The 27,500-nt window shown below is 30.3% G+C and overlaps 2 protein-coding genes across 4 annotated transcripts in view; both read left to right on the forward strand.

The window, feature by feature from the left end:
• The window catches only part of LOC145318833 (zwei Ig domain protein zig-8-like), an 80,610-nt gene that overhangs the window by 21,499 nt on the left and 31,611 nt on the right, over positions 1–27,500 (forward strand). For both annotated transcript variants that reach the window (XM_080160476.1, XM_080160477.1), the window contains 2 exons: positions 5,465–5,541; positions 21,700–21,749. In XM_080160476.1, the coding sequence (XP_080016602.1) occupies positions 5,465–5,541; positions 21,700–21,749 (127 nt within the window). The remainder of the gene's footprint in view (positions 1–5,464; positions 5,542–21,699; positions 21,750–27,500) is intronic.
• The window catches only part of Tudor-SN (Staphylococcal nuclease domain-containing protein 1), a 472,363-nt gene continuing 469,450 nt past the window's right edge, over positions 24,588–27,500 (forward strand). For both annotated transcript variants that reach the window (XM_080160473.1, XM_080160472.1), the window contains exon 1: positions 24,588–24,637. The gene's annotated coding sequence lies outside the window, so the exon portion shown is untranslated. The remainder of the gene's footprint in view (positions 24,638–27,500) is intronic.

A 27,500-nucleotide genomic window follows, 5' to 3' on the forward strand; every position in this document is an offset into this window, starting at 1 on the left:
AATTAAAATCCAAGTTATATTAGTTCCATTGCTAGATGGATAAATAGTTAGATAGAGCTAGAAAAAATATACTTCAGTTTAAAGGCCTAAAAAGCCTACTATCAATAGAAAACCTTTCTGAATGTTTGTGTGTGAGTGTGTGTGTGTGTGTGTGTGTATTTGAATTGCAACGGTTTAACTTTCTTACTTTGAAAGTTGCTCTTATGGTAATGTATGTGTGCTTTGGGGTGTTCAATCACAACCGTTTAATGTGCCAAAGGTATAAATATAAAAGTAACAGGATGTCTGTGTGTCAGTCTGTTTGTACCAATGGTTCTCGATAACCGGTAAACCGATATGGTTCTGAAGAGTAGATCCCTGGAAAAAAAGACACAATATTAAATGAACTAGAGTTGGCTCGATATAACTATCTCACTATTGGCTAGTTTTCTTTAAGTACATAACTATTTATCTATTTCAATTTTCCTCCCTCGCCATTACTTTCTACAAGAACACAGTAATAGTGTCTGACTGATTATGACGTAACAAAAAAAATTAGCCAATGAGAGGCCGTTATTGACCAATGGTAAAATTTATAGTGGCCGCTCATTAGCTAATTTTTTTTGTTACGTCATAATCAGTCAGACACTATTACTGTGTTCTTTCTACAAGAAAGAAGTAAATATTTAGTATTTTAAATGATTTTGAAAAGATTTCTTCAATTATATTTTGTATTTACATTACCATCACCAAAGGGTTAATATGATTAAAATTTTAGTTTTAATATTTGAACACTATGGAAGTGTCGCCACAATCAAATTCTTTTAAAACAGAGTTTTACTTTTCTTAGATTTTTTATATTATGAACGTATATTTTTGTTTATTAAATCAAGATTAAATACTTCAATGTATTTCAAATATCAACATGGATTGATAAACTTTATTCATTCCATAAACAAATAGAATAAAAGTCTTATTGCTTTGGTCAATGAGAGTTTAATGATGATTATTGGAGCACTATGAGTTTTAAACATTTATTCCTTGGGAAACTTGAGCTCATTTATAGACATTTATTTCCTATATAGATCTGACATGGATCTTGAAGCAATTAAGCAGGCTGTTTTGTAAATGTTAAAAATTGGAAGAATATATTAAATAAAAGTTATCGCAAATATAATAGGTTTTCTCGTATTCATTCGAATCCGGTGGATAGGAACCGGTTCTCATCCATACGAAAAAACTATGTCTAGCATCGTATTATATCCAGTTTTCTACGAATATAGAAATGTACAATCACAAGATTAAAACTAGGTTTTTTAGCCGGTGCCTTCGGCACCACGGGGCTAAAAAAACTAGTTTTAATCTTATAATTGTACATTCTATATCCGCGGAAAGCCGTTTATAATACGATACGAGAAATAACTATTAAAACTAAAAGTTTTTTTTTCAATTTTAATAATTTGCTGTTATGATAATTTGATAATATGATAAACATATATATGAGGAAATGAAGTCACACCTTTCAATGTTTGTTTGTGTTTGTTTGTGGGTGTGTAAGTTTATTTAGTGTTTACTGAAGAGGTATACTTAGAGTTATTTCATTGCAACAAATAAATAGATTGATAGATTGATTGATAAATTAATAGATGTAAATGGGATAGTTTGATGGATAAATTGTGGATTTCTTTGATGGATATAATAAACCATATGTTGATAGGTGAATTTATAGATTAATTGCTGAATATATTAATAGATAGATAGATTGATAAATTGATGGATAGATTGATGAATAGATTGGTGGATAGTTTGATTGCTAGATAGATTAATGGATAGATAGATGGTTTAATTATTAGTTAGATTGATGGACATATTAATTGATAGATTGATGGACATATTAATTGATAGATTGATAGACATATTAATTGATAGATTGATTGATAGATTATCAAAAAGGTGAATAAATAGATAGATTGATCGATTTGTGGATATATTGATAAATAGATTGATGGAGAGATATGTGATAAGTTAAATTGATGGAATGGTATGTAATTCATAGATAAATTAATAGATTGATTAATTCAAAAATATAGTGATTGATATATTGAAGAATAAATCAATAGATAGATTGCTGGATAGATTGATAGATTTAGAAATTTATTATATATTTATTGCTTTAATATTAGGTGTAAATAGCTTGATTACCTTATTGATAGTGGTAAATTAAGAGATAAATTTTTTAGTTAAAAAATCAATTATATTAGAAGTTTTAATGATAAATGAAAAATATTATAACATTTACAAAATGGTTAGTTTATAAATTTTATTTGGCAGAATTGTCTGATAACCGTTTGGTTTGTATTTGTTCAGGAAGCTTGAATAAACCAAACAAATCATATTGTCATTATATATCTATCTATCCCATTTTCTATCTATCTATCTGTCCCTCTTATTTTCTACCTATCTATCTATTATTAAGAATTGTATTTGTTCAGGAAGCTTGAATAAACCAAACAAATCATACTGTCATTATCTATCTAAATCACCTTGTTTCTATCTATCTTTCTATCTATCCTATTTTCTATCTATATATCTATTCTAATTAGCAAAATAAATTATACGGTTATTATCTATCAATCTATTTTATTTCTTATCTATCTATCTATTAATTGTTTATTTCATTTATTAAAACAAACAAAACTTACTGGCATCATCTATCTATTTATCAATACTATTTTCTATCTATAAATCGTACTGCCATTAGTATTTTTCTTTCAATTTATTCATATTTTTATGATTATATGTATTTTTGATATTTTTATTTACAACCTTATTAATTTTTTATGTTAATTTTAGTAGCGAAGCTACTCAAAAATTTGAAATGTCCGTATGTCCGTCTGAAACGTTTTGGGGGAAACGTGATTTTCTCGGTCCCTTTTTAAGATAGTCACCTGAAATTTTCAGGGATTAGATAAGCTAACATTTTCCATATTTTTAATTACTATTCGTCAATTAATTGGGGTGCTAGATTAGGAATGAAATAAGTTGATATTTTGCATACTTTTATCATATTTCATCAAGATTTTTAAGCTTTGATGATTTTCTTTACTCTTATTAAAGATAGACGGCTGATGTTTAATAAGATTATATAAGTTTACAATTTACATTTTCCCCAAAAGTGTCTTTAAGATTTGCTTATTGGTTACCACGCCAGATCGATTCCTAGATTATCATGTAATAAATCTTACAAGATTTCATGATTTTTAAAAAAGGTTTTCTTTGAAACTGCTCTATAGTTCCTTTTTTTCCGGATGTCCATTAATAATTTTTGAGCTTCGCTACTTATTGATGTTGTCATCCTTGTTTTTGTAAAAATCTATCTATTCATTCATACAATATTCTTTTGATCTTCAATTACATACAGACAGACATTTGGTTACTTTACAGTGAAAAAAAGATTGAAGTTATTTTTGCAAAAGGCAACTAAATGAGAAAATTATTTGTATTCTATTATAACCCTCCTTTACATTTTACAACCTGACATATATTGCATTTCAGGAAGGGAGTGGATATTGGATTGTTTATTACACTGGTTCCCAAAGCTTTTGTAATAATGTTTATCGTTTGTTTTGGTTAACAACTTTGGGGACTTTTAATGAATTTGATTGGTTAGTTTATTAAGTGGAGTGTCTAAAATTCTACAACTTGTTGTAATCTTCAGAAGGAGAAATTTTGTGTATCATTATTGGGGGATGTATATAAATTTATCAGACATTTTTCATCCCTTAAGATCCCCGATTGAATTTTCTCTTATCTATAATTAGCAAGAATTTTAAGGGATAAGACAACGGCCAATAAATTGATGTACGTCCTCAATGTTGATAAGGAAAATTATCTTTGATTTTGTTGCTTAAAGTTTTTTATTGAAAAGTTTAGAACTTATTGGAATTGGATAAAAGTATCCGGAGTTTTTAAGAATTGAATAAAATAATGTGAATATAGATATGAGGCTACCAGAGTAATTTAGTTTAATGTTCACTCCTTGCTCTGGTAATTAGGACCTGTTTGTATGTGTGTCTTTCTGTCAGAGTGTCTTACGAGATATTTCATAAATGCACTATCCCAATATAAAATTATATTGGTTTTCTTTATTTAATACTAGCGGCTAATCCACCAAAAAGAAAAAAATAGGGGGTGCTTTAATTTAGCTGCGATTTATCTTTGAATTGTAAAGGTACCCTTCCTTAACATAGTTATAAACCTTCCTGGGACCTATGGAAAGCAATGTTGAAAATGAGAACCATTTTGGTACAGCGGCTAGCAAGGAATTTTAAACATACTCACAAACTCATAGACATCCTCTTACTATTGTATCAGAATTTATTTAATAGCAACTGTATATGACTGTTCGAGATATTAAAAAAAAACGGACAGACATGCAGACAAACGGCCAATTACTTTAACTGTTGCCATTATTTTTTTAAAAGTTGTTTACAGAGCTATTTTTGACATGTATTATTACTTAATTTGGTTTTGTAATACCTTCAAACAATAAATAGACCTCAAACAAGCCCCACTTCACACAATCCGCTTGTAATGGGATGCAATACTCTTAAACCCAAAGATATTAGTTAAAAGACAACCAACTCTTTGTTTGCTAGACCTAAGAAGTCCTAACTATGCATGGTAATGAGTTTGTAAAATGATTGACATACTGACGGAACTAGTAAGTTGTAATCATGGGTTATCCTTAATAGCAGATTAAAAAGATAAATAATATAAAATTTGCCCTAAATGATTGTTATTTGTTCAAATTCAGTAAAAAGGAAATTGTCTAAATTTGTTTTTGTAAGTTTATTTTTTTCTTATTTTGACTGTGTAACAATCAGACAAATATGTATATTTCAAAGTTTGAATTAGGCCGGTAGGGAGGGGACATTGGACTGTAAATTAAGTTCTCAAAGTTTCCTTATTTATTGGCTTTACATATTTGGGAACTGTATTCAATTTTAATTGGTTGGTTTAAACTTTGTAAGTTTAAATTTTTCAACCAATAATTTTGACATATTACATTTCACTTTCTATTTAAAAGGAGTGTAATCAATTTGAGAATTGTTGTTTAATTATACATTTCATAATCCTAATTTATAACAATATTTTCTATATGATTTACTGTGTTAAAATACATAGAGAGAGGGGCAATGCGCTGTTTATTACACTAGTCCCTAAAGTTTAACGTTTTTTTATTCGTTGACTTAACAGCTTTGAGGACTAGTAAATTTTGATTGGTTGTTCAAGTAATTTGAGTGTTAAATCACTAATTTTGATCTACAAAAGGGGTAATTTTGTGTATCATCATTGGGGAAGTGCATCAATTTATCGGCTATTGTCTTATCCCTTTTGATCCTTGGTTAAAATATACTTTAATATTTGTTGAGTTTATTTTTTAGTTGTAATATGTCGATCTTTAACCCAATTTTTTTTTTAGGTGTCATGGCATAGACGCACAGCCCAGGGGGGAGAATTGCTGACCATTGGGGAATCAACATACACTGGAGATCCTAGGCATATCTACAATTTTATAATTATATACAAGCGGCTACGCTCACTAGAAGCCTCTAGAGGCACTTAAAGGGGGGGGGGGGGGGTAATTTTTATTGGTAGGGTAAGGAAGCCCTTTCAATATGCTTTGTGAGCAATTATACCTAGTCAAAAACATAATAACAAAATGGATCTCCTTTGAGGGCCAATAAGAATTTTATGCAAAATAGATTACATCAATACCATACTACCATCCTGCACCTCAAATTGATAAAACTGAAATATTTCAACATAACACACAACAATTTAATGTATGTCTATCCATTTAAGTTTGTATAAATATCTATCAATATCAATATATGTGTATAGTATTAAATATATTCCTGTGAAATATCCTAATATATGCACATAAATTAAATTTTCCACCGATCATTTGCACCAGATTTATTCAATTAAAGGTGTGCAAATTTTATTTCATGATATTTTTTTTAGTTCTTAATTATTAGTATAACAGATTAATTTGAGAATAGATAGACAATTATAAATGTGAGAGTTATTTTTAATTCCTTTTCAGTTTTTTGGTATTGTAGTTTTTAGGTAGGTTATTACTAGCTCCTCAACAAAATTGATCTTATAAAAGGAAAATTAATAATATTCATAGATAGGTAAAACTCTCATTATTTAAATGGATATGACAATAGCAGAAAATTGATGTATATCCTCAAATATGACACATAAAAGTACACCTCATGTAGATTAAAATTAGTGGTTGTACGTTTGAACACTGAACTTAATTAATAATAAATCAACTATTCAAAATTTGGCTAAAGTCTCCAAATTTGTTAAGCAAACAAATAAGAAAACATTAATAAAAAACCTTGGAGACTAGTACAATAAATAGTCCATTGACCCTACTCTCTCTGCAAAAAAGACTACTAAGAAAAATTAAATATTATTTGAATATTTTTGTACATTTGTATGCAAAAGATATTGAGAATTTTAGAAAAAATAACCACCTAAATAAATAAATAAAAGCAAAAAAAAAACTATGTATAAAAGTGACCAGACCAACCATTACTAAGTGTTTTTATAACACGATACAAAATAAACACCACACATATATACATAAGTGACAGAAAATATAAAAACAGTAAAAATATATATTTTTCATTACAGAATCTGTAAGTAGATAGTTTTCTTACTAGGTAACTGTAATTTTTTGGTCAAAAAGCAATAATTTATTTAAAAATAAAAGTAATAAATTAAATAAAGTAAAAAAATTTAAAATGTAGGACAAAAGTTAACTATTAAAGTATTGTTGCTTTTAATATTGAAAAACGAAAAAAACATTCTCCAAATTGAAAGATTTAAAAAAATCAAATTTATAGGAGAATTGAAATATAAAATTTGGGGTAAAATTCTAAAATCCACATTTTTATAATGGACTTTTTGGGGATTACTATAGAGTTACTTTTAATATTATTTCTATTGTTACAGAAATCTTCAACCAAAGCTTAAAATTGTTTTGTCTATCTAACTGTCCATGATTCTTTTAATTTACCTATCTATCTATTATATAGATTTATTTAACATAGAACTGCATTGTCTTAAAAAGATTTTATCAATCTATCTGTTTATCCATATATCTATATATACATCTTTCCCCTCCAGCAGGTTTTGATATTGAGTTTACATTGTCATAAAAAAGGTATTATCATTCTACCAATGCATCTATCTATCTACATATCTACCTATCTATCTCTGCCCTCCAGGTTTTAATATTGAGTTTACATAAAATTACATTGTCATAAAAAGGTTTTATCATTCTACCAATGCATCTATCTATCTATATATCTACCTATCTATCTCTCCCCTCCAGGCTTTGATATTGAGTTTACATAGAATTACATTGTCATAAAAAGGTTTTATCCTCGGAGATAAAGTTAATTTTATCACAGGATTGCCCCGATATCCCTTAAACTGCTGACTCAAGTGGAATTTAAATATGCTTATCCACCTATCTATCTATATAATTATCTACCTATCTATCTTTCTATATATTAACCTATCTATCCATCTATTTCAATTATGTTTTATATTTTATTTTTTTTGAATTAAGTATTAAAGTATATAAACAAGAATGACAACATCCATAAATGCAATGCTTACAAATGAATGAATAATATTTAAGCTTTAATTTATTTATTATTTTAGTAAATATCTTTTAAGTTTAAAATAAACTTTTTATGCTGATTTTTTACAAAAAATAAAATCTGATTGTTTATAAAATATCTAAATATAAATTTTCTTAACATTTAGATTTTTTGTTCTCCAAACTTTGTGACACAAGAGAATACCAAAAAATCTTTTTAATCACCAACTTGCTTTTTTGCAGTAGGATATATATACTATAGTTTTTGTATGATATGAAATCAGGATATTTTTCTAATTTTATTAATCCAATTTGTTTCCTTAGCCAATTTCCAGTATTTCTTTGAATCAATTCAAACATATTAACATCAGATAAATTCATTTTTCCCTTCTCTAAAAACAAACACACATACATTCACACGAACACACAATCATACACACACACTCTGACAAAGAATTTTAGATAAACATAATAGTACCATTGAGTTTGGACATTTTTTAGTTAAGAAACCTAACCAGAAAATAATTCCAAAATAAAGTAGTGGTATTATCCTCTTCGAAATATTTTTTCCTGGCCTGCCTAGCCTCGGGCGCTCGGCCCCCTTGCCTATAACCTAACCTAATCCTAAATAGTTGTTCTCTGCCAGAGTCATAGTTCTGTCGGAGGGAGGGGTTGTATAAAAATTTACAAAATTATACAATCACAATAAACTGGTATCTTAAAAATGGGACCCAAATAGGTAATCGTAATCCTAAAAAGACATTGTTTTTGGGTGGTTTCTAAAAATAAATTTCTAAAAGTTTTATAGAACTAGGAAAAAAGATAATAAAAATAAATAATTCCTTTTAAACAATTATTTGTCTAAATTTTCCATTAAACTCACTTTATAGGATTCATAACATTTATTAAAAAACTTTTGTGTCATGGTTTCTTAAATCAAACATGACTCAATCCTGAGATGGACATCTGATACACATTTGGAATTTTGCAAGCACTATACAATAGATTTATTATTCTAGATGCTCACTTAGAAACAATAATCCATCTATTTGAAAGAATTAATTTCTAGCAGAAAATGTTTTCTTATTACTTATTACATTATGATGAAATGATTAAAAAGTAATTGCATTTTTTAGTATAATGTACACTTTATAACCAACAAAAAGGAAGAATTGTTCTTCCACTATGTTACTATAGGTTTAATAAAGTGAATAATCCTCTAGAGACTTTTTACATTTATTGTATCCAATAGACACTTTCTAAACAAAGATAAGGTCAGATTTTTCTTCCACTATGTTGCTATAAATGGATTAATCCTCTAGTCTTTTTATATCTATTGTATCTAGCTAGGTAAATGATATTGTCAGAACTGCACTGGGTCTCACTACTATGCACAACTGCCAGGAATTTAAAGGGATAAGAAAATGGATGATAAATAAATATACATCACCATTGATAATACCCCAAATTTTCCCTTCTGTAAATTAAAATCATTGATGTAAAGCTACAAAAGTTTGGAACCAACCAATCAAAACTCAATTCAATAACCGAAAGTTGTTAGCCTATAAATAAGATATTATAGCTTTAAAACTTTTGGCATCAGTGTAATTCCATTGTCTTATCCCGTAAGATTCTTGAAGTTTTGTCAGGTTGGATGTTAGTATGTTTTTTTTAGTTGGGGATAAAAGGTTCAATAAGATGACCATTTTTCTATTGCCTTTTATTGTTTATAAGGTATAATAAAATAATTCTAAATTCATTTTTTTTGCTTCATGCAGTTTTTGTTTGTGTGTATATGTACAATCAGGAATCTTAAGGTATTTTACAATGAACGTTAAATTTATATACTACCACAATGATTAGAAACAAAATTAGAAACCTCTTATGTTATTTTAAATTTTGGTATAAGCTTGGCTACTGCCAGTTTGAAACCAAGCTAATAGTTTTAAACCAACTAACAAGAATAATAAAACTTTGGGAACCAGTTTAATTTACTGTCCAATATCCCCTCTCTCCCTGGGGTGTGAGTGTAAAATTGGCATGATCACGCCAACATTTAATTTCCTTAATGGTTGTTAACAAAGAAATAATTTCATCTTCTTTCCTCTACAAGGTAACTGGGAAAAGTGTCTCTAAAATCAGCCATAGAACGTCATCAAAATGAGGGATTATCAATCTCTTTTTGTAGGGATTTTCTTTTCCAGTTCTCTTCTCATCTCTCACATTTTTATGACGTTACATGGCTGATTTTGGAGACACTTTAGTCCAGTTACCTATTCATGTTTCTATATTCTTTTAAACACAAACAAAATTACCCAGCTGCAGTAAAGTTGATTGAAAACTGCAAGTTTAAACCAACCAATCAAGAAGTTCAGGGAGGAAGGAATTTTGAACACTGGTACCCAAAGTGTTATATAGGGCTGTTCATTAGCTTACAAACTTTGGGTACTTTTATTCAATCTTAATTGGATGTTCCAAACTAGCAAATCATATTAACAAAATTTTGTTAATTATAATTAGGTATTTATTATTATTATCATGTAAATCATTTTATCAACTATTGTCTTATCCCCTAGATCCCTGTTTATTTGATAACAATTCTTAACCCTTACAGATCGGGCCCAAATTCCCACCTTATCAGATCGGAGGGGGGGGGGGGGCTCTAAGAGCCCCCCCCCCCTCTATCTCCGCTCCTGTTACAGATAAAGATGTAATTTTTTTTTCTGGTGGTTCATATGTATTTTTAGAGAAAATTACTTTTTCTAGTCATAGCGGTCATATCGCTCCCTAGCCGCTTTTTAGCGGCCAGCCGCTAAATTTTAAAACAGCTGTAGAGCGGCCAATTTTGCAGCTAGGATGACAAAATTTTAGGACGAACTTTTGTTTTTCATAACAAAAAAATTTCTTTTTCTGATCATCGCCGAAAATCGGCAAATAACGGAAACCGCCATTTTCGGCGGTTACGGCGGTAAAACGGCGGTTGGCGGCGCCAATTAATATTTTTATCTGTTTATTGTTGCTCAAGGATTTACCAAAAAAAATTATAGGTCTCTAGCTGTAATAGAAGCCACGATATTCATGATATATGTCTGTAGTAAAAGCCGGACAAAAATCGGTCGTAAAGTCGGTCAGGGAGCGATCAAACGGTCATAACACCACTTTTCTCAGAAGGTCATTGATATCTAAGTATTCACCAAAAAAAATTTAGGTTTATACCTTATAAACAAAAGTCATAATGTAGAAATTAAGATTTATTTCGAATTTTTTAAAATTTTTTTTGCTACCCAACCGACTTTGACCGAACACCACGACCGACACAGACCAGATATCCTAATAAAATCAACTCTTGCCGACGTATAATTACTAAACTTAAAAAGTCATGAAGTTACAGCTCTCTATCTTACCTACAAAAAAAATGAGATTGAAAAAACTAGAGGGGGGGGCTCTTTGAGCCCCCCCCCCCCCCCCCCCCGATCTGTAAGGGTTAAAGTGAAATGACGTGATTGATATCTAAGTATTCACCAAAAAAAATTTAGGTTTATACCTTATAAACAAAAGTCATAATGTAGAAATTTAGATTTATTTATAATTTTTTCTAATTTTGGTGCTACCCAACAGACTTTGACCGGACACCACGACCGACACAGACCAGATATCCTAATAAAATCAACTCTTGTCGACGTATAATTACTAAACTTAAAAAGTCATGAAGTCACAGCTCTCCATCTTACCTACAAAAAAATGAGATTGAAAAACTAGAGGCCCCCCCCCCCCCTGATCTGTATGGGTTAAAACAGATTAATAGATATTTTACAGTTAAAAATTAAATGGTTCATTGGTTCCAAATTAAAATCTTTTCAGCAACTTATTTTCTTTAACAAAAACTGTTCTTTTATTTAAAGTTTTGACAATAAAATTTTAGTGGAAAATGTTAAACTATTTCAAATAATTTCATAGGAGTTTTTAGTAGCAACGCTGCTCTATAATTCTCTTTGTCTGTCCGTCAGTCAGTTAGTCTGTTAGGCTAGGAGCTAAATGTGATTTTTACAGCTGCTATTGAAGATATATATTTGTAATTTTCAGTGAAGATTCCTATGTTCATTTAGTCTATACATGGTTTTGTCCTTATGTCTGTCGGTCATACTTTAAAAGACATCCGTTCTATATCTCACTTTGTCCGTTTGTCCATTCCATTATAGTGCTTCGCTACTTACAGATTTTGTCATCCTTGTTTCATTGAAGTCTGCTAAACTTTATACAAGTTAGAAACAACTTCATGTATTGTACGATTAAATATACACAATTTTGTCAGGGAAAAAAATCTTCCTGTCGATTGCAAACTTTTCACGATGATTCCTGTAGCAATTAGGTATTATATAGAAATCAATATTACCATTAAGTCTGAACGCTGAAGTAATCTTTAACCTTGATTTTAGAAAGGTGATTCCTATAAAGATAAGCATCCTGTATTTAAATATTTTACTGAAATTGATAATATCTGCGCTACTTATTAATCTAAATAATGTTACAGTGAAAATTAGTATGATTTACTTCCCAAAAGATGACAATTTTACCTCTTCTGTAAAAATTATGTGTAAAAAAGTTTGGACACCTTTACCAATATAATTTACAGTTTACTGTCCCCTCCCTCCCTGTACAAAGAGTATATGTATTCTTTCCCCCCTCTATAATTATAATTCTATTATATTACAACAAGATTTTTAAAAACGAAGCTTTTCCATAATTAGAATTTTCTTTAATTCATACATGCTAATTGTCCTATCGATTTAAACATGATGATTCCTATAACAGTTAGGTACGATTTAAAAATCATAGCATCTCCATAATCATTACCAGAAAGTCCGTAGTCGATTTAAAGCATGTTGATTTACAACTTTTTGTATGAAATAATAATTCATTTATTGGATTATTGCAATGATGATTCATAGGACAAATAATATAAGCGAAGAATCTATATAATTAAATCTAATATAATGTGGTATTCAGTTAAATATATAATTTCTGTATGACTAAACCCTGCTAGTTTGTTTTGGTAGAATACTTCAAGGCTAGGGCTCGTTGGATTCGAACTCGCAACCGGTGAGCTGAAACGCTTCGGCTTACCACAATAATACGAAAGTATGTCCTCATACAAAATAAGGTAAAATTGCATGAAATTTATGTTCAATTTTGTTTAGACTTACAAATTAATTAATTACCCATTAAGTTTTGACACTCGACTGATTTGCTTTTATGGATGTTGCCATCCTTTAATTGTATTTTGTATACGGTTATTATTACAAGATTTTTATATTAAATAATTATTACAAGATTTTTATATTAAATCATTATTACAAGATTTTTATATTAAATTATTATTACAAGATTTTTATATTAAATTTTGGAAAATAAAAGTATTATCTCTTTGAAGTGGATGGAGCGAAATAATTTGATTATATATTTTCTCCAGACACACACACCAACACACATACATACACAGAAAGTTTTAGGTAAAAATTACACCAAAATATACAGGGGTCCAAAGGATAACTCTATGGCCGATAAATCTATCCCAATGAAGATGCACAAAATTACCACTTCTGTAGATTACAAAAAGTAGATTATATATTTAGGCACTCAACTTAATGAACTAATCAAAATTCAATAAAAGTTCCCAAAGTTGTTAAGCCAAGGAATAGGAAACGTAAATATAAAACTTTGGGGACTAGTGTAATAAACAGCGCAATGTCCCCTTTCTCTCTCTGAAGATAAGTGTCTCTTCCTAAAAAATATTTAACTTTTAAAATTCCCAATAGAATATTCTCTGCTGATTTGATTTAAGTTTCTTGGTATTTTGTCCACAACAAACTTTACTTCAGTACAATCTGCTATGAATCTTAATCAACTTGATTTTTATAACTTTAGGCATTGTTTTGGAAAATAGTTTAACCTATAAACCTATAAGTTTAAACTTATAAGAAAGATGTTGATGGTAAAACGGAAAAAATAAGTTATAGAGAAGATATTCATAATAATGTATATAAAAAAAATTTAAAAATCATGTATGAAAAAGTATGAAAAAATGTATTAGTTTTGTAAATTTGGTAAATCTTTGTAAAAGGTTAATAATTATATCATTGCAGACACATTTTACAGTTTCCATGCTTGGCAGAATTATTGGGTACAGTCCCTTTCGTGACAACTCCTCTTAAGGAGCGTTTCGTAGTATTTTAAAAGTATTTCTCCTATTTCCAGCCCCTGCGGGTAAAAGTGCCTAACCCTACATGGCAATCACCGAACTTAACCTAACCTAAACTAAAATAACCAAAAGCTACTGTAAAAACAACGACGAATTGCCTTTTAAGAGGCGTTGTCACGAAAGGGACTATATCCGAATATACTATATATAGAAAGGTTAAACAGGCAATTTGTAGGCAGATTTAAATTCAATGAATGAAATCAAACGCTGTTCCCTCTTTCCCATTGTGCCCATTAAAAGAATCAAAGTTGAAAACCACCAGAGATATTAAGGGATAAGACATTCAATTTGTCCACTAATTATGATAATCATAAGTGACCCTTTTTATATGTTATATTGGTTGATAAGTTTAGACACTGTTATCTTTTAGGGAGGGGGAGACTTTGTGCACTAGTCCTCAAAGTTGTTGGATAATGTATTCTTATTCGTTGGTTTTACAACTTTGGGGACTTTAATGAATTTTGATTGGTTGGTTTATTAAGGTTGAGTGTCCAAACGTTTAAACCGCTAATTTTAATCTACAGAAGGGATAATTTTGTGAATCATCAATGGGGTTATAAATCAATTGGGAATGTACATATAGTTATGTGTCTAAACTTTTCAACAGACAATTGTATTATAGGGGTAATTTGTTGTATAATCATTGGGGATGTACCCCAATTTATCGTCCATTGTCTTATCCCTTTAGATCCCTGATTTTGAAGCACATTTATTTGAAAATCCTATTCTGCTTTGAAAGAATAAAATGGCCTAAATTAAACTTTTGTTAATGGGAGGAAAAGGTCAGCTGAATATGTATATTCAAAATTTTATTTCAGGTAGTTAGATTTTAAAACAAATCTTATTTATTAATTTTGTTCAAAATATTCTAATTAAACACATAATTAAGAACAGTTTGACCTAATAAGCGCATTTGACTGGAAGCTTGCATCAGACTTTAAAGAATATTGCAAAAAAACATTAACATTTTCATTTTTCTAGTGATTACAACTTAATTCAAGTTTTAAAAGTAAGAATATTTATTTTTCGCATAGTATTATAGACAGATTACATATCCAGAGACAAATTGGCATGAATCTTATGATTTTTATTTTAATATTGATGGTAAATTATATGTAATATGATGCTATGCATTATTTTTCAGTATTATAGACAGCTTTCCGCGGATATTAAATTAAAGATGAAACTTTCATTAATCTTATAATTTTTATTTTAATATTCTTTGAAAATTTTATGTTATATGATGCTAAGTATGACTGGTTCTAATCCATCGGTTACGAAAGGATAATTATTAATATTTTCTTTACTTTACTTTTATGAAACAGTATTCATTCGTTAGCGGGAGTGATAGGACACCTGCGTGGGAAGCAACAGGGAGGGAGAGAGAAACATTTGGATGTAAATTATAAAGTCACTGAAGTTTTATGATAAAGTTTTTTTACCGTTGGCTTGACAATTTTGGGGACTTTTTGGTTCACTGAGTTGAGTGTCTAAACATTTCAACTACTAATTGCAATCTTCAAGATAGGGACATCATCATTGGGGATGTACATTGTATATCAATGTATCATCCATTGTCTTATCTCTTAAGATCCCTGATGGGGGAAGCAAATATTTTTCATCATTTGAGATGAGTATTTACTCAAGTTATTGATTTGAACCAACCATTTCAATTTATATACAACAATCATTCTGACATCCATTTGGGACATACCTCAAACTAAATTAAATACCACACACCAGGGATCTAAAGGGATAAGACAATGGCCGATAAATTGATGTACATCCCCAATGATGACACAACAAACCTACTCTTTTGTATATTACAATTAGTGGTTGAAACACGTTTGAATATATACTTAATAAACCAACCAATCAAAGTTTAGTAGAAGTTCCCAAAGTTGTTTTGTAAAACTTTGGGGACAAGTGTAATACACAGCCCATTGTCACCTCTCTATCTGACCACAAACACCAAGACACATATATACACACAGACACACACATACACACACAACACACCCTAAAACACCATGGTGGGTTGGGACATTGGGCTGTTTATAACAGAAGTCCCTAAAGTTTTGTAATAACGTTGTCTTTATAGTTAGCATAAGAACTTTTGGGATTTTTACTGAATTTTGACTGGTTGGTTCAATAAGTTTTAACCACTAATTATAATCTACAGAAGGTTCAATTTATCATAATTGGAGATGTATATCAATTTATTGGCCATTGTCTTATACCTTCAGATCCCTGTACAAACATACACAAACACAAAAAAAACATCACATGATTTCATAAAACAAACTATTACATAGCAATTTTAGGCAGAAATCTTAAGGGATAAGACAATAAATTAAAAATGAACATCCCAAATGATGATAAACAAAATTACCTCGTTTGTGTTTGTGTTGATTACTTTTAATTCAAAGAAGATAAAGAATAGAATAGAATCCAGGTAGAAGATTCTGCCTGGTTAGCCTGAAGTAAAATTGGAACTTTTGAAAGACCAAAACGTTTATATAGCTGTAAGTAAATTACATTATTTCAGTAATTATTTTGAAAAAATATTTAAAATAAATACCTTTTGCAAAAATTTACTAACAGCCATATAGACGCGTATCTTTATCCCATTCTTTCAAATTTCCAAAAAATATTTGGGTTTTTTTATTCTATACTTTATCTTCTTTTTTTGGATACTTGAACTAACACCATTCAAATTTTATTAGTTTTTTAATCAAACAAAATATATAAAACTTTGAGTACCAGTGTATTTTCCAGTCCAATGTCCCCTCCCTGCCTGTGTGTTACAATGCTAAACATGCAATTTACCTGCTTACATATAAGATATGCTTAATTTGTATCCAAAATTGTTTAACAATGGATATGGTATACGTAGATATATTGACATGAAAAAAAATTTGTCTTCAATTTAGTTTGTTAATATAGACCTCATTTTTTGTCATGCATTTGGATGAGAGGAGATGGAGTAAAGGGATTGGATTGGGGTATCGTTATTTTAGCCTGCTGTGAGTATCTCTTTATCAGATTACATGAAAATCTGGTGCAACATCCAAATAATTATATATCTATTATTTCAACATGCTACAACAGATTTACATTGAATTAACATAAATTTTAAAGTTGATCCTTTGGTCATTTAATACAATGTGGGCACAGTATAGTTTTAAACTGTTTTTGTGCTGTTGTAGTAATTTGTTAAAACATCATGTTATTCTTTCTTTTACATGGATATATGATTGTAATTTTAATCTTAAAAACAAGTTTTCTGCCATTTTAGAAATATTTTTTTTAAATATTTCCTTTCTTGTTTATGTTTCTTTCAAATTAACTCTCTCTTTATTTATCTTTTTTTTCTCTCTTTTTCTTCACTTTTTATATTCTTCTTTCTTTTCTTTCTTTCTATCTTTCTTTCTGTCTCTCTCTCTCTCTGTCACTTTCTTTTTCTCTCCTTTACTCTCTTTCTATCTCTCTCTTTTTTTTCTTTTTTTTTATTTCTCTCTCATTTCTTTCTTTCTATCATTTTGTACCCCACTCCCCCCCCCCCCCGACTACCAACGAACAACTATTTTGGGTTAGGTTAGGTTTTAGGCTAGGGAGCCGAGCGCGGCGGCTAGGCAGGCAAGGGTGCCGAGCGCTGCGGCTAGGCAGGCTAGGGAGCCGAGCGCTGCGGCCAGAGTTAATTGTTAACTGGGGGGGGGGGGGGGGGAGGGGGTACTCAAGTTTTCAATATTGAACCTTCAAAAGAGATGGGAGGAAAGGGAAGAGATTTTCTTCCCCCCTTCCCTTTTTATATGACGTCACAGGAATCGCACTTTTCTTTCTCTTTCTTTATCTCTCCCTCCTTATCTCTAAATATAATTTATTAAAACCTTTGCTATAGGTGGCATTCTAGAAACAGAAAAAAAATAACTTATCCTTTTTACTTTGGTATAGCATGTAATGTAAATTATTAAATCTTAATAAATGCACAGATACAGGAATTTGTTTCAGTATGGCCTCGAAACAGATTATCATCCGATGAATTAAAACCGGTTCCAAGCCATAATGAAAACGCATGAAGTGTATCGTATTGGAGCCAGTTTTCTACGAATATTAAAATGAAAATGATAATATTAATGACAGTTTTGTTAGACCCTAGAAGCTAACAAAACTTGTTTCAATTTTATAATTTTTCATTTCAATACCCGTGGAAAGCTGTCTATTATACTTTGCGATATAATACATAATCCTTTTCTCTCTGAAATTGTATGTAATGAAAATTATCTAAATAAATGCACAGGATACAGAAATTTGTTTAGATTTAAATTAACTTTTTTTTTATGTCAAGCAATTCACAGACATAGGGATAAACGAAAATTAATAAAAATGCTTTTCTGAAGTCAAATTCCCTGAAGAGTTGAATCCAATCAGTTCAGTGGTTACCAAGGTCTTAAGCTTCGGACAAACAGACATCAAGCTACTTTGTATTATTAATCATAAGGAAATTTAAAATGTTCGATTTTCTGACCATAGCTATCCAATATCAGGCAGGGATGGGAAATTAAACTAGTCCCCAAAGTTTTATAACAATATTTTTTTATTCGTTGGTTGAACAACATTGGGGATTTTTATTCAAATTTGAAATGTGGTCGCCTCATTAGGTTGAGTGTCCAAATGTTTTAACTACTAATTGTAATCTACAGAAGGGGTAATTTTGTGTATCATTATAGGGGATGTACATCGATTTACCGGACATTGCCTTATCCATTTAGATCATTGATCCAATACTCAGTTACAGACAGATGGACGGACACCTATTACATACAAAAGATTTTTTTCGACTATAAAACACTTAAATAACAATGTAATCTATTGTTAAATGTAACAAAAAAAACAATTATTAATAGATTTATAAAAGGGTTGATAAAAGTAAATCAAAGCTTTTTACAATTATGATTTGTCGGTTCGAATGTATATTACTCAATAACGAATAGCTCTAATTGTAGAAATTTTCAATAATTAAATGAAGATTTCTATAACAATGAGGTATACATTTTATAAAATGGCCACTTGTCATAGTTATCAAAATACCATACTTCTTACATGTAAATAATTTAATCAAATTATTAATATTCGTTTAATCGATTGTCTGGTTCAAGATTTATTTTTTTAAAATGAATATTTCATCAGGAATCTAAAGAAATAAGACAATGGTAGATAAATTGATGTACAGCCACAATGAAGATACACAAAGTTACCCATTTAGTAGGTTAAAATTAGTAGTTGAAACGTTTAAAACTTAATGATCAAACCAATCAAAATTTACCAAAGTTGTTAAGCTAACGAATAAGGAAACGATATTATAAAAGTTTGAGGATTAGTGTAGTAAACAACCCATTGTTCTCTCTCTCTCTGATATTTTATTCTTGTTATTAGATAAATAAAGTAACAAAAGCCATTAATCCATTAACTCTTTTATGTTAAAAATAAGTCATAAGAGGGTACTTGTAATGGGTTTATTAACCCTTACAGTTCGGGCCCCAATTCCCACCTTAATATATCGGGGGGGGGGGGGGGGAGTTATTTGACCCCCCCTCTATCTCGGCTTTTTAGCGGCCGGCCGCTAAATATTAAAACAGCTGTAGAGCGGCCAATTTTAAAGCTAGGATCACCAAATTTTAGGTAAAACTTTTATTTTTTATAACAAAAAAATAACGGAAAATAACGGAAACCGCCATTTTCAGCGGTTACGGCGGTTGGTGGCGCCAATCAACATTTTTAACGGTTTCTGATCACAATAAAAGACCACATAAAAAATTTGGTTGGTCTATAGCTGTTTTGAAATTCGGCGGCTGGCAGCTTATAAACGGCAAAATTACAGGTAGGAAATAGAAAATCGGTTAAAAATCGGTCAAGGAGTGGTCAAACGGTCATGACCTTACTACTCACGGAAGTTCATTATTGCTCAAGGATGTACCAAAATTTTTTTTAGGTCTCTAGCTGTAATAGATTCCACGATATACATGATATAAGTACATATTAAAAGCAGGACATAAAATCGGTCAGGAAGCGGTCAAACGGTCAAAGGGTCATAACAACACTTTTCTCAGATGTTCATTGATATCCCAGTATTTACCAAAAAAAATTTTAGGTCTCTATCTTATACACAAAAGTCATAATGAAGAAATTAAGATTTATTTAGATTTTTTTTCTAAATTTGGTGCCACCTAACCGACTTTGACCGGACGCCACGACCGACACAGACCAGATATCCTTATAAGATCAACTCTTGCCGACGTATAATTACTAAACTTAAAAAGTCATGAAGTCATAAGTTTCTATCTTATCTACAAAAAAAATGACATTGAAAAAACCAGAGGGGGGGGGGTCAATATGACCCCCCCCCCCCGATCTGTAAGGCTATATCTGATATTTAAAAAATATGATATTATACATAAGTAAAGATGTATAATACAGAAAAATACTTGATCAAGTGGTGGAGACGTTTTTCGTCTTCTTAATTTATGTATAGCATCGTATTACAAAGAATTTTCCACGAGTAATAAAATAAAAAGAAATTAAATTAATACTAGTTTTGCGAGCCCCATACACAGACAAACATTTTGAATTATAGAGACGCTTTTCTAAAGAAAAAAACAATAGACAATGAATATCTATTTTTAAAGCTTAAGTTTCAAATTTCGAAGTAAACTTTTTTCTATATATTGAAAAAATATAATACAAGTATTTTTAAATGAATAGTCTAGCTAGTACAGACTGTTCAGAAAAAGACAGATATTCTACTTTAATAGTCACTTTGTCCATCTGTCTGTTTGTCTTTTTTTTAATAGGAAATGTAGTTTTATCTGTCGCTATTAGAGCTTATTTTTGTTTTAAAATGCGCTATTATTAATTATATCCTCATTACAATAAAACACTAGAAGGGGAAGTTGTTAAATAACTGTTTGTCCCCATTCCACGGACCTTGTGCAGACTCTCAATTGTGTGTTTGAATATCAACAAATAGTGTCGGGAATATTAACACAGCCAAGTAGCGGAAAAGGTCCTTTGAAAAGGGGGGCAGAAAACAGGTGGACAGACAGACAAAGTGAATTATGAAGTAGCTATTAAAAAGTATCCCATTATTAATTAATCAAAAATAGTAAAAGTCAGCCCACAAAAACAATTATTTTTTATAATCGCATATAAAGGTAAATGTTTTTATAAAGGAGGAAGAGTATATTTGACTTTAAATTATACTGGTACCCAAAGTTTAATAAATATTTCTAAAATATCATTTGTTTTCTTTAATATTTGAGGACTTTCCTACCAAGGGATATTTTTGTTTACCATGATTGTTGGTGTGTATCAATTTATCGTTCATTGTCTTATCCCATTAGATCCCTGGGTATATTTGTTGACATTATAGTTAATTGATTTTGGTAAATTAAATTCTAATTCCAATTTCGGTTCAACTAGGGTTACAGTTCAAATTAATATTAATTTTAATTCATTGGTTAAAAAGTTTGGTCACTTCTAGTTAGAGGAACCAACCAATCACACTTCAATAAATATATCCAAAGTTTTTTTTTATCCACAAATAAGATAAATGGTTATAAAACTTTGGGTACCAGTGTAATTTTCAGTCTTATGCCCCCTTCCTCCCTACAATTTCTATGTAAAAACAACAATGACAAAAAATGACAAAGGAACAAACGAACTTAAACATAATAAAAACTATTGTAAAAATGAAGATATGTTAAAATTATAGAATTAGCGGAGTTCCAACCTATCCTAATAATTGGAGGCTTAACATTACAGGTACAGAGAGATAGATGGATAGATGGATAGATAGATAGATAGATAGATAGATAGATAGATAGATAGATAGATAGATAGATAGATAGATAGAGAAATGAAATGATTTGATTATAATTTTGAGATTCTCCCTGGTTTTTATTTGAATGTAATACAATTTTTGTACAAAATTGTCAGCTTCACTTCAAATAAAAAACAAGGATGACAACATTTTTAAAAAAGTATCTTAACAAGAAAATTCATAGGATTTGTGGATAAGGAAAAATTTAGCAACTGGTCAAGGGGAGTTTTCTTCATAAAGAGGGAGAAAGGGTTAAATAATCTCCCCATCCATCGAATCAACCTTTAGCAACCTTTATATTATTATTGGGTCATTGAAAATCAACCGATGGTGTCGCTTATATTAACACAGCCAAGTAGCAGGACATAATTTAGAAGCAGACGAAAAAGGTCATTGAAAAGGAAGGGAGGTAGTTGTACATCTATTCTATAGATCTGTTATGTGAACAATATTTTTTCATAAGATGTTTCTGAACACTACCTACTAATGTTATTAGGGAATCTTCACGGAAAAGCAAATGTATATCACCAAAAGATTCTAAGTATTACACATAGAAATATAAAGACCAACGTACAGTTATTTTTAAGGGATACTATAGCTTTCTATCATAATTAGCAGCTAAGCAAATAACATTTCACCAATAGAAATCCCAAAACCAATGAACAAAGTTAGTTTCCAGGTATAGTTCATAAAAAAAAGCTTTCTATTTTTGTTAGCAGCTAAATAAATATCCTTTCTCCAATTTAAATCTAAGGATTAACGTAGAAAGTGAGTTTCAAGGGATACTTCATGAAAATAAGCTTTCTATCTCGACTAGCAGCTATTTAATTTTCTTTTACATTAAAGCTTTACTCAGGTATCTAAAGGGATAAGACAATGGTCGATATATATATATTTATTTATTTATCACCAATGATGATACTTAAAATTACCCTTTATTTAGATTAAAATTAAAAGTTGTACCGTTTGGACTCGCGACTTAATGAACCAACTAAAAAAATAAATGAAAGTCCTTAATGTTGTCAAACTAACAAATAGAAAAGCGTTATTAAAAAACTTTGGGGACTAGTGTAATAAACAGCCCATTATCCTCTTCCTCCCTCACTGTACTTCATTATGGAATATGAGTGAATTTTATAGAAGTTTCTGTAGAAATAAAATAAAATAAGTAAAATTACACATCTTTACCAGAAAAATATCTTTTATAGTTAAAAAGGTATCTCCCACCAAAAAAAAGTATATATCAATCTTAGGGGATAAGACAATGAATGATTAATTCATGTACATGCCAAATGATGATGAACAATATTAACCCTGCTGTAGATATGTAAGAGAGGGCACATTAGACTGTAAATTAGTGTATTAGTTGTGTTATAATTTTTGCTAATAATTTTGACGTCATACAATACAAATGACTAATGATAGGCCAGTATGCACAGTGATTGACCAATGGTAAAATCTATAATGGCCTATCATTGGTCATTTGTATTGCATGACGTAATTTATAATTAGGTACTATAAGCTGCTTCCTACATAAGATGTAATTTATTTATCATCATTGGGTATTTTTATTAAATTAAAATTATCTAAAGAAGGGGGGGGGGGGGGCAACTAAAGATTTCAGGAAAATGTTTACTTTTTTCTTGTACAAATTTATTCTTTAGAAATACATTCTTTATTTTTTGTATTTTTTTATCAGATTTCACTTTTCTTCATATGACAATTATTTTTTTATATAAATGGATGTAAAATATAAGTGGATATTGTGACAGGGAAAAAATTGTCGTTAATTTGAATAAATATTTCCCCTGTCATTTATTGGTCAATTTGTTTAATCAGTAAGAAAGGAAGGTATGGGTTGAAGGGGGGAATTGTTATTTTAGCCCGCTACGTGCTTCACTTTACTAGAGAAAATGAAAATCTGCTGTAACATCCAATTAATGATGAATCTATTATTTAATACATATAAAAAAGACTTCATAGTTAAAAAATAGCCATAACGGTGCAGCGGTTAGCGAGTTTTTTCTAACAGATAGACAGAAAAACATACATTTTGTTAGTTGTGGGACATATGACTCAAAAATCAGCCATGTGATGTCATAAAATTAGGGATATTAGAGTAAATCAGAAAAGAAAACCCTTAAAAAATCCCTTATTTTTATTACGTCACATGGCTGATTTTTTTGTCACTTTGCCCCACTTCAACATATTCAAATATTTCTGTAAGATAAAAAATATTAGAATTACTTTAGGGTCAAGTGGAACTATTTTTTACAAACGAATATACAGACAGGCATCCACTTACTTTAAAATAAAAATATTTCTTTATCCTTGTCACATACTCATAAAGAACCATGTTCGTTGTTTGTCAGAATAAAATTAGCCTCCATGTAAAACAGTAGAATATTCTACTATAATATATAAACAGAGAGAAAGGAGATATTGGACTGTAAATTACACTGGTACCCATAGTTTTATAATCTTGTTATCTTATTAATAGTTTTGCTAAAAAGTTTTGGATATTTTTATTGAATTTTCATTGGTAGGTTCAAGACTAGTAGTAATAATTTAATCTATAGAAAGAATAATTGTTTTTGTCATAATTGGGGATGTATATCAATTTCCCTTCAATTGTCTTATCCCTATTAATTCTATTGATCTATGATAATAATTAATAAACCAGAAACTATGTTAAATAAGTTACCACGTAAAAACATTGATAGAAATGTTACGCCACTATTACTTTATACATACCAATTAAAATCAAATCTTACCCAAAAGTTTTTAAGCCAAACGACCAAGCTAATATTGCTTGATTCACTTCTACAAGAGACAAAATGAATTGAAAATTGTTGCTAAAATCGAAAGACATTTTCATGTGTTAGAATAGTGTATTTTGTCAGTCCATTGTCTCCTCCCTCTCTGGGTATTTGTGTTTTGATGGTGTTCGGATGGTTTTAACATAACATGCTGGATAAATTTACAGTATAGAAAAAATAACTGAAAAAAAATTTTGGTTGAAACGTATGAACGTTGGATAAAATTTATAGTCGACATGACAGTATGCTTACAAATAGGCCTATAATCTCAATTAGCTTTGTTGTATCTATCCATCTATATGCCTATCTTTCTATCCTTCCATCTATCTATATATCTATTTGTGACAGTATGCTTACAAATAGGCCTATAATCTCAATTAGCTTCGTTATATCTATCTATCTATCCATCTATCTATCTATATATTTGTGATAGTATGCTTACAAATAGGCCCTGAATCTCAATTAGCTTTGTTATATCTATCTATCTGTATATCAATCTATCTATCTATCTTTTTGTGACAGTATTGTTACAAATAGGCCTATAATCTCAATTAGTTTTGTTGTATCTATCTATGTATCTATTAGGGTTGGGCCAGATATTTTTTTGGCCGGATACCGGATATCCGGCATTTGAAATCAGCCGGATATCCGGTAACCGTCCGGATATCCGGCAAATGTCCGGTTATCCGGCCAAATTACCGGATATCCGGCCAGATAACCGGCCAAATTACTACATATTAAAGTATCAAAAAAGGATATAGTCCCTTTTGTGGCAACGCACCTTAAGGGGCGATTCGTTGTATTTTTAAAATTGCTTTTAATAGGTTATTTTAGGTTAGGTTAGGTTATATTTGGTTATGTGATTGCCCCGCAGGGTTAGGCAATTAGCCCCGCAAGGGGCTAGAAATAGGAGGAAAGCTACTGTGAAAATACGAATAATCGCTCCTTAAGGGTCGTTGCCACAAAGAGGACTATACCCGCAAAAAAATTTCTTCATAAACTAGTGTTTTATATTATACTAGCGGCTGCGTCCCTAGTATCTAGGGATATTAGAAGGGACATGAAAGTGCAGAAAAATAATTTAAAACCTTACAACGACTTTTTTTTATAAAAATGAAACAGCCTATTACCACCCTGGGACCTATAAGAAGCTTCACTCTAAAGGAGAACATATCAGTTCAGCGGTTAGCGAGATCCTTCGCTACAGACAAAAAAAGCTTACTACTTTGTATAATAGGATAAAATTAAGATTAAAACTTAAAAATTAAGTAAGTATTAAATGATCTTTCTTCTTAGCAAATAAATCTAAAGAACTATTACTTCCCTCAATCTGTAATATCAACCCTTAACGGTTGGAGGATGGGCGGGGATGTGGCGTTGAATGCCTGCCCCCCCCCCCCCTCTGTTTTTTTCTATCCAAAGGTAGAGGGCTATAACTAAGTGACTTTCGAAATATGGGTATGACACATAACTGAGAGTTGAAATTTTTTTAATACCTCCTTCCTGGCGGGCACAGGATGCCAGCAAATCTGGTAAGGTCATTCAGGTAAAAAGAAAAAATATTTTTTTACTTAAACAAAGCATTTCATGTTATCTAATACTAAAATATCATATAGTCGTACATCCTCATATGTAATATAGGTGTTCAAGTTGATTTCAGGTTCCAGGTATAATCCTGCAAGTCCTGAACCTCCAGGTCTCCAGAAATCTTTAAACGGTTCCTGTGACCGCAAATTTTTACTTAAAGATTTCAAATTTTAAACTTAGGCTTTTTTATATATCTTCATGACATATTACAATTTCATAAAATCCGTTGCCGTTTACCTGCAAACCGTAGGTTTGCGGCTGGCAGCTGCCAAGTACTGCTGCCACCGCCAATATCTATGTTTTGAGATTTCTAATATAAAATTGTTCTTCTATCTTCAATAATAAGAAAATTACAGCCATTTAAGATTAAAACAAGGATGACAACATCCATAAGTAGCGAAGCACAAAAAAACGTCGATGGGAATACGTACAGGTAGATTTAAAAGGTTTTTACTAAAATCAAGAATAGATTTATTGGATAAAATAGACATGAAATCTTGTTTTATTTTGCATGATGACGATGGTCAAAGTAAATTATATTAAAGATGCTCATAACAATGGGAAAAATTATTTTGATACTGATATCCCATAAAAGTTTGAAAGTTGCATCAAAATAAACAAAGATATAGGGAAATATGTAAAACATATAAAAATAGCCAAAAACCTGATAAAAGGCAGTCTGGCCGTCATGGTTGTTTTATTAAAACGACAAAAAATTTAATTTTTAAATCCTTAACTTAAAAATTTGGAAACTCGGACCATATACACGGAAGATATGGAAAAAAGTGTTAAATATATAAAAATAGCCTAAAACCTGCCAAAAAGGCAGTCTGGCCGTCATGGTTATTTTGTTTAAAAGACGGGAAATTTAATTTTGATATCTATAACTGAAAAATTTTGAAAATCAGACTATAAACACTGAAGATATTGAGAAAAATGTTAAATATATAAAAAACAGCCTAAAACCTGCTAAAAAGGCAGTCTGGCCGTCATGATTGTTTTCTTTAAAAGACGGGAAATTTAATTTTGATATCTATAACTGAAAAATTTTTGAAAATCGGACCATAAACACTGAAGATATGGAGAAAAGTGTGAAAAAAATAAAAATAGCCTAAAACCTGCTAAAAAAGGCAGTCTGGCCTTCATGGTTGTTCCTTTAAACGACGGGAAATTTAATTTTGATATCTGTAACTGAAAAAATTTTGAAAATCGGACCATAAACACTGAAGATATGGAGAAAAATGTGAAAAATATAAAAATAGCCTAAAACCTGCTAAAAATCGGTTC

Source organism: Acartia tonsa, chromosome 5 (assembly GCF_053477335.1).
Source record: "Acartia tonsa isolate MP-2025a chromosome 5, ASM5347733v1, whole genome shotgun sequence".
Taxonomy (NCBI): Eukaryota; Metazoa; Arthropoda; class Copepoda; order Calanoida; family Acartiidae; genus Acartia; species Acartia tonsa.